Below are 19564 nucleotides of genomic sequence, written 5' to 3'. Positions count from 1 at the left end.
GACATTTTCAATAATTTAAGTTTCTCCTTTACCCTCAAAATGATGACAGCACATTTTTTAAAAAATCAATAATTAATATATTTTTAGATATGAATATTTTAAATTTATGTAGAATTTAAATTATATATGTATATATATACTAATAACTTTAAAAGAAATTATGAATAACATATTATAAAAAAAGTGTATATAAATGATACATTGTTGATTGATATTTTATTGGATAGAAATAAATTAAAAAATAAGAATTTTAATTAAAATTTTTGAGTAAATTAAATAAATAAAATATTCAAAATTAAAAACATAATATATTTTTTTATATCTAGAGTAAATTATAGTAATCTCTCCTTATGTATGCACTATTTACACATGTCTCTCCTTTTTTTGAGATTACACAAATCCCTTAACTTTTGTTAATTTTGTTTATTTTTTAAATCATATGATAGGCACACAATTTTTATTAAAATTTTAATCTTGAAATTATTCTGATCTCCTTTCTTCGTTTAAAACTCCTATTTTTGACATACCATTGTTGAATCTTTACGAGACAATGTAGTTGAGTGTAGTGAAGCTGGTGCTAGTTTGCTCTCATGGATTAATATTCATGGTGTTGTTTTTTTTCTTTTGGTTTTTGATGATGTTCAATTGTTTTATTGTATTTCTTTTACATCCAGTGAGCGAGATGAAAGAGGGGTATTAGGTGTACTTTTTGTAAAACAAAGGGGAACTTGTATTATTTTTTAAAGACCCCATGTGTAACATTTTTAGAACCTTAGGGGGTACATGTGTTATATTTTTAAACCATTAGGGGATACACGTGCCTCTTTGAGATGCGAACAAAAACGTGAAATAGAAAATATGGAGTGACGACGACAAACTCTCCTTTGGCTACACGGAGAAGAAGACCAAGAGCAGTAGCACCAGACCAATCTTTCTTTTTGGTCACTTAAAAATCAAGGATAGTATCAAATTTTCCTAAAAATAAATTAAAATTTAATGTAAATATTTTTTAATTTTCAAACAATAGTGTAATACCATTACTGTAAGGAATGCTAATGTAATGATTTTAAAATGAGGGAAGACATGTGTAAATAAAGCAAACCTCAAGAAAAATTGATGTAATTTGCTTTTATATTTTTAATGAATTTAATGACTATGTAATGACAATGTAAAATAATTTTATATTGTCATCTAATTATAAATCACTCCTTGTAAGACTTTTAAAGGTTATTAATTATTGTAAAAATTAACAAGTTTATTATACATAATAAATTATTATTGAATGACTATTTAAAATAATTTTACATTTTACCTTGTCATTGTTAGTGCAGAGTCCCGTTTCTCATTATTGATATGGTATGATGTATACAAATTTAAAATTTATATTCAAATTGAGTGATTTAAGTAATATTAACTACCTAGTGGTCTAAATATATATATAAAATCCTCCATATAGAAGAACTCATGTGCATGCTTTATTGAAAAAGAGAGTAGAAATTAAAACTTCTCTGATTTAAATTTGAATACTAAAATTTATAACTATAAGATAGGTGAGAAAATTTATGTGAAAGATGAGATTATAATTTTTTTTTTAATTTTCAAAGGTTTCTTTAGAAAATAATAAAACATTTGAAAGGTTTTATACTTTAAAAAAATATATAAGAAATGAAAAAAATAATAAAAACATTCAAAAGGTAGAAAATGAAATAAACATAATGTGATGATACCCTAATTATTAATAAAAATATTTTCTGAAATTAAATAAACCCTATTTCATGAAAAAATAAACCATTAATAAATAAATTCTGAAGTGTGAATCATGAACAAAGATCATTAATTAGCTTTCTTTGACAAAAAAAAACCACGTTGATATACGAATTGGACCACATATAAAATCCTACAAATTATATCAGGATATAAAAATGGAAGCGTATAAAAACTTGTTTTATACTATTTTTCTAAATTGATAGAATTGAAAAGTTATTTTTTCATTTCAAACGAAAAGTAAAATCACTGTTGTAACTATGAAAAGTGTGGATAATTTACATGGCATTATAAATTTAAACTTTATTACTACCATTGTACAAAGAAACAAAGAAAATGGCTGTTGATTGTGTAGAAAATAATGAATGCACAACCCGAAAAAGCTCTTCCCAGTCCGTCGCTGCCGTGAGCCACCGCCAAACTCCAACGAAGGTCCCTGCAGCTGCTGAGGTACGAGGTTTTTCATTCAGGTAAATAACAATTGTTTTGGCTGCCTATTGTCTTCAACTTAAACTATTTATTGTCACATTTGCTTTTGTGTCATGTAAAGTTTTCTAGATTGTGCTTTGCTCTCTAGATGTTAGATTTCAATTTTCTTTTTTCTTAAGCAATATTTGAGAGGTTTTGGATGATCTTAGGAAGATTAAGTCTTTAGAATATCGATTATATGATTTTCAGACAATTCTATACAAATTGTGTGCCTCTCAGATGAAGTGGGGACTTTTTTTTTTTTTTTTTTTTTGAGGTTAGTATAACATTTAATTCGTTTTATGTGATTTTTGTATACTAAAAGTAAACTTGCTAGTAATTCTAGGGAGTTGGTCAAGTAGAGCAAGATAAACTTTTACTTATGACAAGTTACCTATTTAAATCTACACTCATTTCTTTGAGATAAGGTAGATATTAATACTTATGTAAATGTTCTACACTCATCCCTTCTCCATAAATTTTAATGTATAAAAAATGTAAATGTTAGTTTTCATAGCTTATTTATCTAATCATGTCTATTTGTTATTCACCAAAATTATAGAAATAATTTTTCTAAAATTTTGAATTTTTAACAAGTATGAATCTATTTAAATTTTTTAAATACAAGAACTTCATTAAAATGATAAGTATTTATAGTTTAACAAAATTAAGAATAAAATTAAAAATATTAAACTGTAAAAATTTAATGAAATTATAAGGGCTTTGAAATAATTTAACTATTTTTTCATAAAAGAATTTTGATAAAATTTATAGAAAATATCTTTAAAGGCTATGCTGATAAAGGAAAAAAGTGAAGAAAGAAGGAAAGTGAACTCACAAAGCCGGAAAATAATCATTGCCAAGAGCGTCTTCACACTTCTGTTCTTTCTTGCTACTTTCTAGGCCCTTTTGCTTGAATTAAATAATTCATGAAATTGTTCCCAATTTTGATTAAAAAACGAAAAAAAATACCTCGCAAAAAAGTAATTTGAAGAATTTCCCCCCGTTGAATCCCATATTAGGCAAGCTGGTAATTAAATTGAGATTGGATTTGGGCGCGTGACTAAATTTCTATTTTAAAAAAATAATTTTAAATTTTATTAATAAATTTCTTAGTAATTAAATTTAAATATGTTAAATACGTTTTATGCTTTTAAGATATCGAATGCTTGGTTACCATCACTATCTTTGTATTCTTGATTGTATTGCTGAGCAAGTTACTATTGAAATAATATAAGTCCATTCCTACATAAAAAAAAAAAAACATTGACTCTAAAAAAAGGATATTGAATGATTATTTTTAATATTTATTTTTAAATTATCGATAAAATTAGGAGTAAAATGTTTAAAATAAAGTGTATAATGAAATTCTTAAAGATGTTGAATGTTTATTTTAATATTTTCATTTTCATTTTTTTGTGTCATTTTAATATTTTCATTTATTAACTTGTTATAAACTTTTTTCTTTATGTTTAATTTTACCTTTACATAAGTTTGATTTAGTCTAGTTTATTTAAAAGCTTACTTTACATTAATGCTTTAGATAAGTCAATAAATAATCTGTTTTAAATAAGTCAATAGACATAGAAGCTAATGAGTCTATTGTTAAAATGACCAATAAATTTATAGACTAATATATAACTAAATAGACTAATAAGCTTACAGGCTAACGAGATCATTACACTAAAAACGGTAGAATCACAAAAAAATGTATTAATATTGCATTTTATAACCATTAAAACTAGCTGAAGTAAGAAACATAAATGGTTTAGTTGTTAAATAAACAATATACTATATACTATATATTATTTTATTAAATATTAATATTTTATCAAAAATAATATTATTTATACATATATTTAAAAGACGTTATGATTTTTATCACATCATCTATTTTACGAATATGATGTAATTATTGATAAAACTAATTATTATTAAATATTTTATATAAAAAAGGTTTTATATTAGCGGTGATTGGTTGAAGGAAAATAATGAAAGATGGAAGAACAATTCCACTTCACTAAATTTTGACTTTCGACTAGCGGGAAACGAAACCAAATCTAAATTAATATTGTAAATAGTCTGACTAAATTAAAACGTCTTTATTATCATTTTAAAATATAAAATTAGTAAAAGGCGAAATAAATAAATAAAAAAAAATGTCCTCATTGCAATTTAGGTATATGATTTGTTTATTCTTTTTGTGTCATTTTTCCATTTGTGTGCTTCATCTTTGTCATTCCCCACCTGTCAGAGCTTCAGCCAAGAAGGCTCAATTCAATTGCGAGAGCTTTCAATCATCCTTCAACTTATACTGTCATTGAAGTCATTCCCTGTCTCTACCACATCATCTATTCCCAATTATTCTCCATCCATTTGCTTGCTTTTGTGTTGAGGTAAATTGTTATACTCTACTCTATATATATAGTGTTTGTTATTGGTGTGCATCTATTTTAATTAAACTTGCATTGATATTTTTTGCTACATCATCTATTCCATTGTTGTGTGATAAGAATTCAAATGATGCCATAATTAATTTTAAAATTTCTCCCTTCTCCTCCTCTGGTGAACTAAACAAGGAAAATTTTATTTTTTCCTTTCCATTTATATTCTTCCATATTTGCCCTTCATCTCATCTTTGTTACCAACTTGCGAGGGCTTCAACCAAGAAGAACTGCCAAGCTTCCAAACATCCCTCAACTAGTATTCCTGTTGAAGTCGTCCCATATCTCTACCACATTGTTTATTTCAAATTATTTTCCATCCATTTGCTTTTTCATTTAGGTAAATCGATAATTTGCTACGTTGTAATTTAAAAGTAAGTAATTTTCAGAATCTCTTTTTTTCCTTTCTCTAATAAAATAAAATTGTAATTTAAATCTTTCCCATCCCCCTTTATAAACGTTCCTCCTTTCTCCTCCCCTTTTAAATCAAAGTCTCACAATATATATAAATTAAATTGATTTTGTTGGGGTGGTTATGAGTTTTTGATTTTTAAATTTAATGTCCAAAATAAAATATGTTCAACAAAAATAAAATTAAAATAATTTTTAACATAATTTTAAAACGTACACTTTTACATTTATTTTTAAAATCCAGAAAAAGATTTGTAAATTTAATTTAATTTTAAAACACACTATCTTATTAACACTACCATTACTATCTCCACTATCTCTTTTGTTATTATTACTATTTTTGTCATCATCACTACTATCATAAGTATTTTTATTATTGTCGTCATCACCACCATTCCATTCACATTATTATTATCATTGTTATTATAACCACCATTATCTTTTCTTGCAACTACTATCATTTTTATCATCATTGTCACCATTATCACAACTAATATGCAATATTATTATTATTATTATTATTATTATTATTATTATAATAATAATAATGGTTGTGTTATTTTTTTTAATATATTTATTTTTTTAAAAAAATTATATTTTTTCAATCTTATTATATTTTGACGTGTTTAATTATTTTTTTTATATTACATTATTTCACAATAAAACAAGATAAATAGAACACGTGACACATTTTATCCGGTTTCAATTTCAAACAACTTTTGAAAAACTAAAAAATAACGAAAACTAAAAACTCATGACTAAAACTAGTTTTGAATTTTAAAATTAAACCCCAACCCCAACCGGAAAAATTTTTAGGCGGCAGCCAGCCATGAAGAAAAAAGAGAAATTCTACAGAGAAAATAACAATAAAGAATAAACCAAATTCCTATTTCAAAAAATGACCTTTAATTCCACTGTCTAATCACCCCCTGAATTGTCAAAGAGCGTCAACCATATTCCTCTCTTTAATCTGTCACTGTTCCCATTCCCCTCACCAAACCCATTTTTCTCCCTTCACTCCTCAATATAAATACTCCAAAGTTTTGAACCTTTTTTCCATTCATTCATTTTCTAGTAGTCTCACCCCTTCACACAGCACCACACATATTATTACATTACACACACACACAAAAAAAAAAAAAAAAACTGACCCAGCATCCTTAATTTCATCAAAATATTTTTCATGTTTATGTGAAGATCACTGAAGTGAATCCCCCCCCAACATATATATCAGCTATGTCAGATGATCAATTTCAAGCAAGTGGAAACTGGTGGGAATCAGCAGCAAGAAACGTTAGGTTTGAGAGTGGTGAATCACAGTCTTCTTCTTCTGGCCTCACCAACAACATGGGAAGCTATGCAGCTTCTTGGCAACAACATGACATGGCAACAACAAGGTCTTCTAATTCTTCCATAGATAATAACTCTGTCTCAGGTGGTTCCTCTGTGATGTTCCATGACCAGAAGCAGCTTCAACAAGTTCAGCCACATCATCATGAGTCTTCAGCTGCAGCCACTTCCACCAATGACCCCAACTTGCACATGATGGGCTTGGGCCTCTCTTCTCAAGCCATGGACTGGAATCAAGCATCTTTGCAGCTGTAAGTGTAGTCTGTGTCAAAGACAAAGACTTCTACAACAATATTACTCTAAAGTAATACCCCCCCCAAAAAAAAATTTTTAAAAGAGAAAAAAGATAAAGTTTTTTTTGGATCTTTCGTTTTCTGTTTTTCTTTCTACCTTACCATAATGGAATAATATTGAAGAAAATATAAAGCAGGTTATAGATGCGGCCGATGCAACCATAACTATAGTCTTGTTATGGTCGTGTCAACTTCAAAAATCTTGATGTTGTGGCTGAAATTATGGCCATAAACCTTTTCATTTTTTTTATTTTTATTTTTATAAAAAAATCTTGCAAGTTGTAACTAACTTTTGTGTGTGTGTTTTGATTGATATAGCCGAGGTGAGAAGGGTTCAGAAAGCAGTTTCAGGTCGATGTTGCAAGAGAATTTGAGCTCATCAAATACCAATTTTCAGCCGCAAGAAAGTGGGAGCAATATAGGGTTGTCTCAACACCACCACCATCACCATCATCATCAACAACTTCATTGGAGGCCAGAAAAGTTGTTCTCTGCCGAGTCATCAAGCAACGAATTCAAGAGGGGTTTCTCCTTGGACCAAACACAGTTTTCTCCTCAATACAGCTCTGGGGACAGCAATGTCACAAGCCAAGGCTTGCCTTGTTCTTTTCAGATGGACTATGTTGGGAACCCTTCTTCAATATTGCAAGGACTTTTGGGACAAGAGAGCAACAACAACAACAACCAACAACAACAACAACCTTACCAAGGTGGTGGTGGTGGTGCCATGAATTTTGCTTACTCAGCAGCAGCAAGCTATGGTTTGAACTCCAATGTTGAGTTGGTGCGTTCTTGGTCCAAAGTTCCTCAGTTTCTGAGAGCTTCACCGCCAAAACAACAACCCAATAATCAGTTGCATTTCACCAACAACGCACCCTTTTGGAACGCGAATTCTGAGCCTGCTATTAAGGATTCTCGATCCAGCTTCATCCCTTCTTTGCATCCACCCTTCTCCACATCAAATTTCGATGTACAATCAAAGGTATTGCATTTCATTTTTGCATACATATTGGGCACACACATGTAAATAACACTATGATTTTCTTTTATGTTCTATCATATTGATAAGGTTCGAACTTATGACTTGATACAAACTGTTTAAACACTTCATCACTACGCGGATCCTGGTAGATCATAAGTTCATAACCATGATATATGATGATATGTTGAGATACTTTTAATTAAACCTCTAAAAATCTATTTACCTTTTTGTTTTATTAATTTCTTATTTATTTTTTCTCGTCTTTTTTCTTTTAATTACAATAATGTATACATAAAAAAATGAAGATGATATGTTTTATTTTCATTATATGGATTAAAAATAAATAAAACTTAAGTAGATACCAATTTTGAAAAAATGTCGTATTTTCTGGGTTAAATACATAAATAATGAAGTTTGTATTTTATTTAGGGTTGAAATGAGGCACTAGTGCATTTGGTGTCTAATTAATTCTTTTCATCTTGTTCATCCATGGTTTTGCAGAATATATCTGAAGTTAGAGATTCGGGTGGTGTGGTAAAGAAAAGTGGAAGTGAGGCAGCACCCAAAAGGCCCAGGAACGAAACCCCATCACCTTTGCCAGCTTTTAAGGTACAATAAGTGCAACTAACCTTTTAACAAGAAGGGGAAGTTAGCTTTAAACTTTTTATCTTTAATTTCCCTATCTTTATTTATTCTTTATCATATACACTTTTTCCCTTATATTTTTATTTTTTTCGGTTTTTGAGTCCTTAAACATTGGATATATGAACCCTTGTGTTGTTGTTCTTAGGTGAGAAAAGAGAAGATGGGGGACAGAATCACTGCACTCCAACAATTGGTTTCACCTTTCGGAAAGGTGAGAGAGCTTCTGATAAAAAAAAAAACATCATCTATGATTCTTTTTTCCAATATATCTTTTGTGGATGACCATGATTTCTTGCGTGTATTTATGATATATGAGAAAGCAGAAAGAAAAAAAAAAAAAAGATGATGATGGCAAGTGTGATTGTACTAATGTTGTTTATTGATTTGAGGTTTTTAAAAATCGTTTTGCTATGTTGTGTTTGTGTCAGACTGATACAGCGTCAGTGCTCTCTGAAGCCATTGAATATATCAAATTCCTCCATGAACAAGTGACTGTAAGTCCCATCAAATTCCCATTAATGATTTGATTATTCAGAAAGCTTATAATATCAGCGAATTTTTAATCTTGTTTATTTTCTGTCTTTTGTAGGTGCTAAGTACCCCGTATATGAAAAGTGGTGCTCCCATACAGCATCAGCAGGTAGTATACGTAGATTGATACATTTCCTAAAAATTAACTTCAAAATGACTTACTGAATCTTTAAACGTCAAATTCTTCGCGATATTGTTATGTTGATTTTTTTTTTAGTCCAATTTTACTTCTACTGTAAAAAGATAAAATACATTATACTTCTATCACAGATTCAAATACCTTTGCTTTTTATGAAGTTAATGAGAAATAACTCTTATAAAATTAAGTGCGTAAATTAATTAGTATATGAGGGGAGTTTAATTCATTCTTTTTTCTTATAGAAAAATTATCGAAATCAGTTTAATTATAAACATGAAATTCATAGTTGTATACTTGTATTACAGTATTGTTAGTTTACTAGGCTTTAAGAGTGAAATATAAATATAACCACTATATGCATTAATGGTTATATATAATTTTGTTCAAATTTAAAGGGTTTATAATGTATTTTTGTTTGTCCTTTTTATTTCAGAGTTCTGGAAAATCTAAGGAATCTGAGGGTCCAAAGCAGGATCTTAGAAGCCGAGGGCTATGTCTGGTGCCAGTTTCTAGTACATTTCCAGTGACTCACGAACCCACAGTTGAGTATTGGACACCAACATTTGGAGGAACTTACAGATAGCTAGCTTCATTAATTAATTATAATGGGTGGCAAAAAGTGGCACGGAAGGAGTACTCTCAGCAACAACAACAACAACAACATGCATGTCATATCAAACCCTGGCCAAGTTGGGAATGATGAGATGAAAGAAAAAGATATGGAGCAGGAGAGAAAAAAGGCCACACATAAATATGTATAGTTAGTTCTTCCTCTGATGGAAATTAAAGATATTATTTAATAAAAAAAGGATATAGAGTTGAAAAGAGAGGGAAGAAAGGGAAATGACCCTTCACAAGAAGGGTCATATTGATGGACCAACTACATGAAGAATGATGCAAGGGTAAGGTAATTAATTTCCGCCAATTTTTGGGACCATTGGAGCACAATATATATTAATTTGTAAGTTGTTTTTAATAATTGTTGAATTATGTATCATGCACACAAGGGGGTCGTGGGGGATTAGGAGTGACAAGGGATAAATTAAGGAGCTTTGTTTATTTTTCTTGGTTAAGCTCTAGATAGAAAAATTGTTGTTAGCAGAAGATGATAAAGGAGCTTTGTTAATTTTTCTTCTTGTTGTTTTCTTGTGAATAGAGCTGGAACTACCGCTTTAGTTCAAGGAAAAGTAAAAAACTAATTTGGAGGTATCATTGAAATATAGAAGAGTGAGTGAGTGTGGGATATGTCATTTGATTGGAAATCTCACTTTTGATTTGTTTATTTCTTTAGAATGTGTAAGTGGAAGTCAGAGGGTGGCCCACACTGCGCCCCTTTCATTTTTTGTTTCAAAATTGTGTTCAAATTAAACATTAATTTACATTTACCATATATATTTTGGAGATGCTTGCATACATGCTTTTGTGCTTTCTAATGAATGGTCACATACAGGGGCTTCTATTGGAAGCACATGTAAAAAGAAGAGAAAACCCACAAGTGTTTTTATCCTCAGCAAAGTTCTGCAAATGGTCCAGATTTTAAATGACGTGAGCATACGTAATTATTCTCCCTTCTTATTCCTAAAAAGAATTAAAATTATAGAAGACTTACAAGATTTATGTTTCTTAATCGAATGATTAATGATTGAATCATACTTAATTATTAGATATGAAATATATCATGTTGGAAGAAAAATATTTATCATTTTATATGTGTTTAAAGTTATCTGACAAAACATTATCACTATTTTTAGTAAAAACAACATTATACTAATATCATGGTTAAAAAAGAAATTTAATGGCCACATGAATAAAAAAAATTTGAACATAGGTTATTTAATTTATTATCTAGTTGGAATAATTTCAAGGTTAATTAGTACTTATTTGGATTCGCTTAATAAATATATTCTTTTAGCTTTTTTAAGATTTTTTAGAAAAATAATCAATTATTTTCTCAAAAATGAAAATATATTAAGTGAAAGAGAAAGAGAGTTTTTTTTTTATTTGAGAATAAAAGAAATAAATTTTGACTATATACCTATGCATAGGGAATATTTTTTCAATTTTTGTTATAGCTTGTTGCAGTTGCTGAAGCAGTTATCAAATCGATTATTGTTTCCTCAATTTATCAAAATAGAAAATTAACCCTATTAATCAATCAAATTTGTTGAATACATAATATTACTAAAAAACTAAAAATAAAAGTAGAATTTCTATTTATTATGTAGTATTAATCAATTCAAATGAGCATATATATGATATATAAATTAAATTAATCATATGTTTGCCAAAACAAAGATAAGAAATTAAATTATGTTATTTTTATTCTCTTATTATTAATTAATCTATAAGTAAAAATTTTAACTCATAAGATTGAAATGTAAGGTTTGTTTATTTTTAATAAGAAAAATGATTTATTTAAATAAGAGGATCTATGTTTTATTCTTATCATGTGTAAATCATTTTTACCAATAATAATCACACATCACAAAAAAAAATTAGTCTGACTTGAATTAAGAGACATTTGTTATCATCCTGGATAAACAAACAATACATAATTAAATAATCTAAATTAAAAGTTATTTTAAGATTACATGATTGTTTTATAAAAGTCACCCGAATCTAATATTTAATCTCCTCTGTTCATATAATATTTAATATCTAATAATAAAGATATACTTTTTGGTAAAAAGATAATAATAATAATAATAATAATAATAATAATAATAATAATAATAATAATAATAATAATAATAATAATAATAATAATAATAATAAGATGTACTCCACTTTGAAATGATAAAATTAGTCCCTTGTTAAAGGATAATCAATTACTAAACTTAATTAAGTTAACTTATGAAATCTTTGGTTCAAGTTTAAATTTAAAGGGATAATTATTTGTTAAAAAAAATTCAAGAAAATCGGCAATAAAATAATTATTTCTTTAAAATAAACCAATCCGTGAACCGCACCTTTTTTTGGTTGATAAATAACTGGTTTATCTACATACTTAAGTGGTTGTTGAGTGAGGATTTTTTTTTTTAAAAAAAAGAAATTATATCTCAGGTTTAATATAATGTATGGAAAAGGTTGTTGGGGATAAGACCCGATGCTATTCTTCTTTTTGCTGTTGTATATTAGAAAAATTGAGACATAATAACAACAAAATTCATAAGGGCATAATAGAATGGCATATTATAATGACATAATATTAGATTTATAAACTTACTAGATTGGCATATCTTCAAACCTTGCCACTTGGTATGACTTGGACACTATTGGCCAGAGAGTATTATAAACTATTTTGTCTTGGGCCAGGAAGAATTACCCCTTCAGCTCAAAAAGTACTTTACCAAATCTCACTTTCAAACTTCTCTAGCAAGATCAGAACATAAACTAATTCAAATTAACATAAAGCATTTAAGCATTAGCCATTATTATGTGAACAAAGCTAGTCTGTCATGGGGCTCCACATTATATTCAAGTCTAATAATTATTTTCTACAAAAATTTGTCTTCACTAGAGAAACTGTCGTACATGATTTAACTATGTTTTCAGGGGTTATCTCATCATCAACCAAAGTTTATTCAATTAATTTAAATAAATTATGAGAGGAATAAGCTATTCCCTTATTTATGTGGAAAACATTTGGCACAAAGGTATATAGTATGGAAGAAGCTGTTAGAAGTGAATAAGAGACATGGGAGGGATTAGCAATAACTGTTTTCTTAATTAGTTACCATCTTTATACTTCTCCAATAGCATTAGAGTGGAGTAATAATTATATATTATAAGGTACATAATGAACCGTATATTGAGCGCATTCATTTTGAAAATAATTAATGGTAAAATAAATATAGTTTTTCTAACCGTTTGAAGAGCATTCTGTAGCACCTTTTTCTCATGAATATGCCACTCAAGAGCAATAATAATAATAATAATATATTTATTTTTTAAAATTATTTTGGAGCTGTTTTGTTCTTTAGCTGGTATAAGATATATTGTTTCATTGTTTTTAATAATTTCTGTCGCATAGTGCTAAAACATGATTGCTAATCAATATGAATTTCGTAGATACCACAGTACATGGACCAAAAGAGAGGAGGAATAGAATCTTCAAATTATTTGGGCCTATATCAATTTTCTATAGATTCCATAATTCCTATGCCTTTTCTCAACTTTTTATGGCATCCATTGCAACTCTAGAGAGATACATTTGCTTAACTTTCACTTCTCTACTCTAATCATGTATAGCATTTATATAAGCACTTGAGCAGAGGAAAGAGCAATAAGTTCATCTAATCACTGCGGTGAAAAACAAATAATTTCAATAATTGATAACAGATATAATCAATTATTGCTATAATTGATTATACGAATGAACTTAATTTATATTTGTATATATTAGATCAAAAGTGATTATAAGATGTATTTTCTTTGAATCGTCTCAAAAAATTGCTTTTATATAGAATAATTACAAAAATGGTATCAAGTTACTTGTAATAGTTGATTTTGTTTTTAAAATTTTACTTATTATAAAAAATTGTTTTCTGTTTTAAAATGAGTAAATAATGTATGATTAAAAGAATTTTACTCTCTTATCTAATCACAAATTATCATACATTTATGATAAGTTTATTTATTTGACATGCAGTAATTACCTTAAAGGCCATATTTCTCATGGTATTTCTATCTAATTGATAATATAAAGACTTTTAAATTGACTGCGCATATAAATTAAATTATGTTAAAATTATATTAACAATTATAATCTAAATTACAAAAGATATTTAAACAGTAACTCCATCAGTCCTTTTCCATCAATCAAACTGAAGTGTAAGAAAAAAATATCTAATCCAAACATGCTCTAGTAAGTTATACTACAAGGTCACAACAAACTTTTCTGTAGATTCTATTCCAAGTTTTCTGAGCTAGTCATGTGTATGTCTTGTCTACTTCATCATGTTTGAAAAGGACTGTGTCAATGGAATATAGAAAAAGAAAAAAAAATGACAGAAAAATTGGCTGCTTAAATTGAAGAGAGTGGCTAGTTTAGCTAGCTGAGAAAAGATATGAGGGTAGACAAATAACTTTTGCCAAGAAACGGTGGAATTGGATGCCGCAAAGCTAGAAGTAGAAAATTGGACACAAACCAATGATAGGAAGGGAAAAAATGGACAAGAATACGAAAAAGCTTTGAGAATCACATGACACTGGATTTTTTTTCATATCAAAGGTGAAGAAAAATCAATGTGTATCAGAATATTTCTCTTCTTTGTGACAGCTGCCTACTTATGTCGCATGGACTGTCTAATCAGTATCGTTTCAATTATATACTGATGTGTGTGTGCATAGTTTTCTCAAAGATTTTTTTATATAAAAAATGAAGTATATAAAAATTAAATCATGCCTATATATATTTGTATAGGTTTAAGAAGGACTTGCTAAACAGCACACGTGATGAGAACCTATGCAGAGGGGAATTGATGACAAAATTAACAAAAATGAATCTGATAGAATTTGAGGGAGAAGGTGCCATTTTCATTTGGTAGATATCAAAATAGGCAAACTATCTCTTAGAATCAATATCGAGTTTAAAAGTTATGTAATATTCTAACTTGTATAATGAAGGACATGAAAATTTATGCTGCATGGTAAAGTAGGTTTGCTCTTTTCATATAAAACTAGCTTTGCTTGTTCCAATGAGTGAACTTGCTTTAGGGAACGTTTGAATAGTATATACATAACCAATAATCTATATCACTAGACCTGAAATGATACATATCCCAATTATTAGCATAGTATATTTTCAATTGCTAGGACAAATGAAGTGGCTTCCTGCATACACAGAGCATATTGTAGTCTAGTTTAATTTCCTCAAACTATGCAATTTTTGTTATGTCTCAATGTATATGTGCTAGTTTGTTGGCACTAACATTCATGAGGGGATTACATAAAAAGGGAACAAGTGTCTTCTAAGCCTAAAACCAAAAGGAAAAGACAAACAAACTTCTCATTAGCAAGTATCGCTAAACAGTGTATCTATAACACAAAAATAGAACTCAGCACATAGAATTTTCTTCTGAAAATAGAAAATTTCAGGCACAGAGAACACAAATCAATATCCTCTATTGTGTAGAGTAAAAATTGGGTGAGCATCTTCCTTGAACTTCTTTATGATGGTGGCGATATGATTCCCTTGGTGGAATGCTTGCTGCAACTCAAGCTCAGTTGGCTGCCTAGAGCCATCACCAGTGTAAGTTCCTGCACCATAAGGACTTCCACCTTTCGGCTCCTTCATCTCGAACATGCCAGGACCGAATGTGTATCCTATTGGAACAAATATCATTCCATGATGAACCAGTTGAGTGATAGCAGTAAACCTGTCATAGATTCCAGAATTTTCTAATCTCATTAGTGCATAATGGTAAGATATTGTTGTTCAACATGTGAGTCTACATATGTCATTAATAACATACATTAGAACTTATCCAAAGAATTAACCACTTTGAAGTGTTCTTAAAAGACTGAATTTCTTGGAATTGTTGACATTTCTGAAGTTATAGATACAAAAATCTTGTTTCTGTTTTAATGACTTCAAATAGAAATAAGAAAAGTTCAAAATTCATTCTCTTCATTAAGGTATGTGAACTTATTATAAAATGTTTTGTTCCTCTAATCATGTATGACATCACATTATTAGAAAAGAAGAGGCTTCCTATGCTCAAGAGGAATTCCCTTAAATTTCTAACAACAATATTTCAGTCATCAATCATATCATAGGAATTGATTAAGAAACTACATTGAGATTAGAGAGGGTCTTACGGCGCAGTCTCTTGTCCAACACCTTGGCAACTGGTGCTATAGAAGATTCCAGCAGGCTTGCACGCAAGCATTTGCGCTTTCCATAGATATTGAGTTGAATCCAGGAAAGCCTTGAACTGAGCAGCCATCATTCCCAATCTTGTTGGAAAACCAAAGACAAAACCATCAGCCACGGGCAGTTTAAAAGGGTTAATGATTGGTACATCACTCTTTGGTGGTGCTCTCAGCCTAACAAGCTCCTCAGGTGGCAGTGTCTCAGGTATCTGCTCATAGGTTGAAATGTTCAATATAGTCAGCATTTAGCAAGAGCAAATGTTTACTTGCCTTCTTGAAAAGGAGAATGTGAAACAGGATTTTGCATCCCCTTCTAGAATTTAGCAAGAGCAAATTTGGGAAGTCTTTTTCATACTATGATTCATAGAGACTAGATGACTTTGTTTAAAATTTGATAGAGTTGATTTCGAATCATTGAACATGATTGAAATGTGTGTCCAAATTAATTACAGTCACAAGTTTTGTTACATCAAGCGTTAAGGCAGGAAAAATTGATTTTTCCCTAAATGAATTATGTGCTAAAACATATAGCAAAACTTAGGACATGAAATTATTAGATCAGTCAAGGGCTTACGGCCATTGAATTCTCCTGTCAGAAGGCCATTGTAAAATATGGTTATAGTGAAGGAACCAAGCTAACAGAAAGTTTGAATCTAACTTTGTGACATTCAGATCAGATGGCAGCAACAATGATATTAAGTTTAAAACTATTTATCAACCTAAAGTGGAGCCACTGCAACTGGGGCAATACATGCTGATTAATTTCATGAAATTTATCTGCTCCATAGAGGCACAGAGGAATAAGGTTTAGCACTGGACTTTAGTTGGTTACTATTTGCAATTTTATGCTATAACTAAATAGAATGCATTGAATTAGGAATTGTGATAAATGTAACAAATATACACACCTGCCACAGTTTGGCCTCAACACCCTCTACAGAATTAGCCCCGCGCAATATTTCCCTAGCTAGTGCTTCCACATGACCATACATTGAGTAATACCTGCAAAAAAAAAAAAAAAATCGTTCAGTAAATGAAGGTGATAGAAACATCGTCAATAATTCAGTACAAGATGAAAATGAAAAGGGAAATTGAGCAATATTATTGGGGACAATACAACAGAAAGAGGAAATGAAAATCACATTATGAAAAGGTAGATACTGCAAACACCAAGGTTATAGTTTATCAGTAAAAGGATAAAAACAAAAGGAAAGTTAAATATCAAATAAGAACTAGTTGATTGTTATATTTGCAAATCATTGTAGATGGATATTATCTGTACACAGCTTACAACTTGTCAAGCTCTGAAAACCTATTTTCTAATTGAGTAACAATTTTGAAATGTGCTTTCATTATAGAAAATGGCAATGATGGAATGCCAAAGAAGATGTTCAATGATTCAGAAAGTCAATGAATCAGGAACACAATCAAGTTTTCTTGCAAATTGGGAAAATAGAAAAGCACAAGACTTTCAGCATTCATGGCTCCTATGGAAAATCTCTCAACATCCCCAATGATCAAACAAACCATTGTATCGTTACAGAACAGAGGGAAAAACAGAATCAGAGCAAGAATGCATCATATCTTTCAAAGTTAGACACCAAGATCTTCAAAGAACATTGAAATCTAAAAGATTTCAAATTTAAGAACCCATTGAAGAAATAAAAGAAACCCAATGAACGAAATTCCATACTGAGAAGCATGCATCATGCATGTCAGATAATGATTAACAAGTTATAATTATAACACACGAGTGCACACATATATAAAGAATCAATTAAAGGAGACAACAAAGGTTAAAATGTGAGCATACTGCATACACAATATAAACTTTGGCAGGCATTGATGATCGTAGAAGGTCTCTTTGCTTCTTCTCTTTGTTCTCTTGCTATGTTGGTATTCTTTCTTTTGGCTAAATGAAATGAACAGTTAGAAGTTGATGATTGAAATGGCGGGAAGCGCAATAGGTTGAATTTACAAGTTGGGTCCTCTTCTTCTAAAACAACTCTTTTCTTATATGCCCGTAAATTCTCTATATACACTCTATGAAAAAGAAGAATAAAAATGAATTGAATTTTTTGTATGTTAAAATTAACTCGTGTACTTTAATTAATTTTATGGAAGTTATTCCATCTAATTACTCAAAAACTGAGATAATAAATGTTTATGGATAACAAGACCTTAACCTTTGTTTCATTTTTTTTGTATTAATGCTTTTAGTTGAAAAGGTAAGAAAAACAGTATTTTTTACTAACATTTAAAAGAAACAAATCTCTGTATATCTTTATTTATGTAAAAAAAACTCTACCTTAGGAATATTTAAATAAAAACATAAATTATCAAACGTGGGCATCTAACTGTTATAAAATTATTCCCCCTTAACATATGATTTAGACAAATAAAAAACATCAAGTCAATCAATATCTTTATTAATTTTAAAATAAATATTATATAATTTTGGGTAATCAAATAAGAAATTATGCTTGTCATTAGCTTCTTAATTTTGGGTACTAAATATGTATTATGTTTGGGTAATTTACAATTACTAATTTACTATGTTTCTCTCAAGTGCATATCAAAATCTATTTGAGGGTGATTAAAATTAACATTTCCCTTTTTCTTTTTTAATATTTGAGGAATTGTTGAATATTTTCACTTATAGAGACTAATATCTCTTAGAGTGTCTAAAATTATATTATTTGTACAATTTTACTGCACTCATGCCGTGTACGAGTCTATAACTTGTTTGTTTATTATATTATGTGATTTTAACTACTGTTACCTTTTTTTATTGGTAAAATGTGCTAACACTACTATTATATTACTTGATAATGCGTACTACTACTAATTACATTATTAGTACTAATAATTACTTTATCCGTGAAATTCCTATTGACTAGCCATTTAATTAATCTTTGAATTCTCTGTATATTATTTTTTTTTCTAAACTTATAAAACTCACCACAAAATGATTCTTCTGTTAATTTTCACCAATTTTATTTTTCACCCCTACTAAACATTCCCTTCTCACTTTAACTGTCATGTGCGCCAAGTTACACATTATTAAGTTGCCTGTGTGACCAACTTTATCCCATTAAAATGAAGGAAGAACACATCAAAGGAGTTGCCTACATGATATTTTTGTTGTCATCTATGACGAGGGACCAATCCAGAAGGAATTCAGTGAAGGGGGACTAAATGTGTATGTTTGAATGATCATGGATAAAATTTATCTTAAATATAATTTATTTTAATTAAAATTGATTTTGAATTTATGTTTTGATGTTTTTATTAAAAAATCAAGTTAGAGTAACACTTGCGGCAAAATTTTGGATCTAACTCAAAAATTACCAAAAATTACTTTAACGCGAAATTAATTCTAAACTTAAAATCAATTTTAAATTATTCTCTAATATTAAACCAACCAATTTAAGAATATATCCAAAATCAATTTTAAACTCATGAATAATGTTTCAACTAAAACTAAACACACACTAAATATTTTTCTTATTTTGTAATTATTTAAATATTGAATTTATATTAAATAATTATTTAATAAATAATGTCTTTTACAAAATTACATTAACAGGTTATACACAATTAAAATTTTTATTTAATAATAAATAATCTTAATAATCCTCCTCTTAAAAAAAATCTTTGA

The 19564-nt window shown here is 29.0% G+C and overlaps 2 protein-coding genes across 2 annotated transcripts; one reads left to right on the top strand and one right to left on the bottom strand.

The window, feature by feature from the left end:
* The first annotated feature begins 6034 nt into the window (after nt 1–6034).
* On the top strand, nt 6035–10431 carry LOC114416984 (transcription factor bHLH123-like). The gene is made up of 7 exons (XM_028382038.1): nt 6035–6688; nt 7049–7712; nt 8214–8321; nt 8503–8568; nt 8786–8851; nt 8947–8997; nt 9461–10431. The coding sequence occupies exons 1-7, from the start codon at nt 6324–6326 to the stop codon at nt 9608–9610; spliced, it is 1470 nt and encodes a 489-aa protein (XP_028237839.1). The 5' UTR covers nt 6035–6323; the 3' UTR covers nt 9611–10431.
* A 4406-nt stretch (nt 10432–14837) lies between these two features.
* On the bottom strand, nt 14838–17878 carry LOC114416982 (NAD(P)H dehydrogenase (quinone) FQR1-like). Its single transcript, XM_028382036.1, has 4 exons — nt 17724–17878; nt 16812–16905; nt 15850–16112; nt 14838–15407 (listed from the first exon to the last, which is right to left on the bottom strand). Exons 1-4 carry the CDS (start codon nt 17744–17746, stop codon nt 15143–15145), a joined length of 645 nt encoding a protein of 214 aa, XP_028237837.1. The 5' UTR covers nt 17747–17878; the 3' UTR covers nt 14838–15142.
* Between the last annotated feature and the right edge of the window lie 1686 nt (nt 17879–19564).

This window comes from Glycine soja, chromosome 6 (assembly GCF_004193775.1).
Source record: "Glycine soja cultivar W05 chromosome 6, ASM419377v2, whole genome shotgun sequence".
NCBI lineage: Eukaryota > Viridiplantae > Streptophyta > Magnoliopsida > Fabales > Fabaceae > Glycine > Glycine soja.
This window is presented reverse-complemented; position numbering and strand designations above follow the sequence as displayed.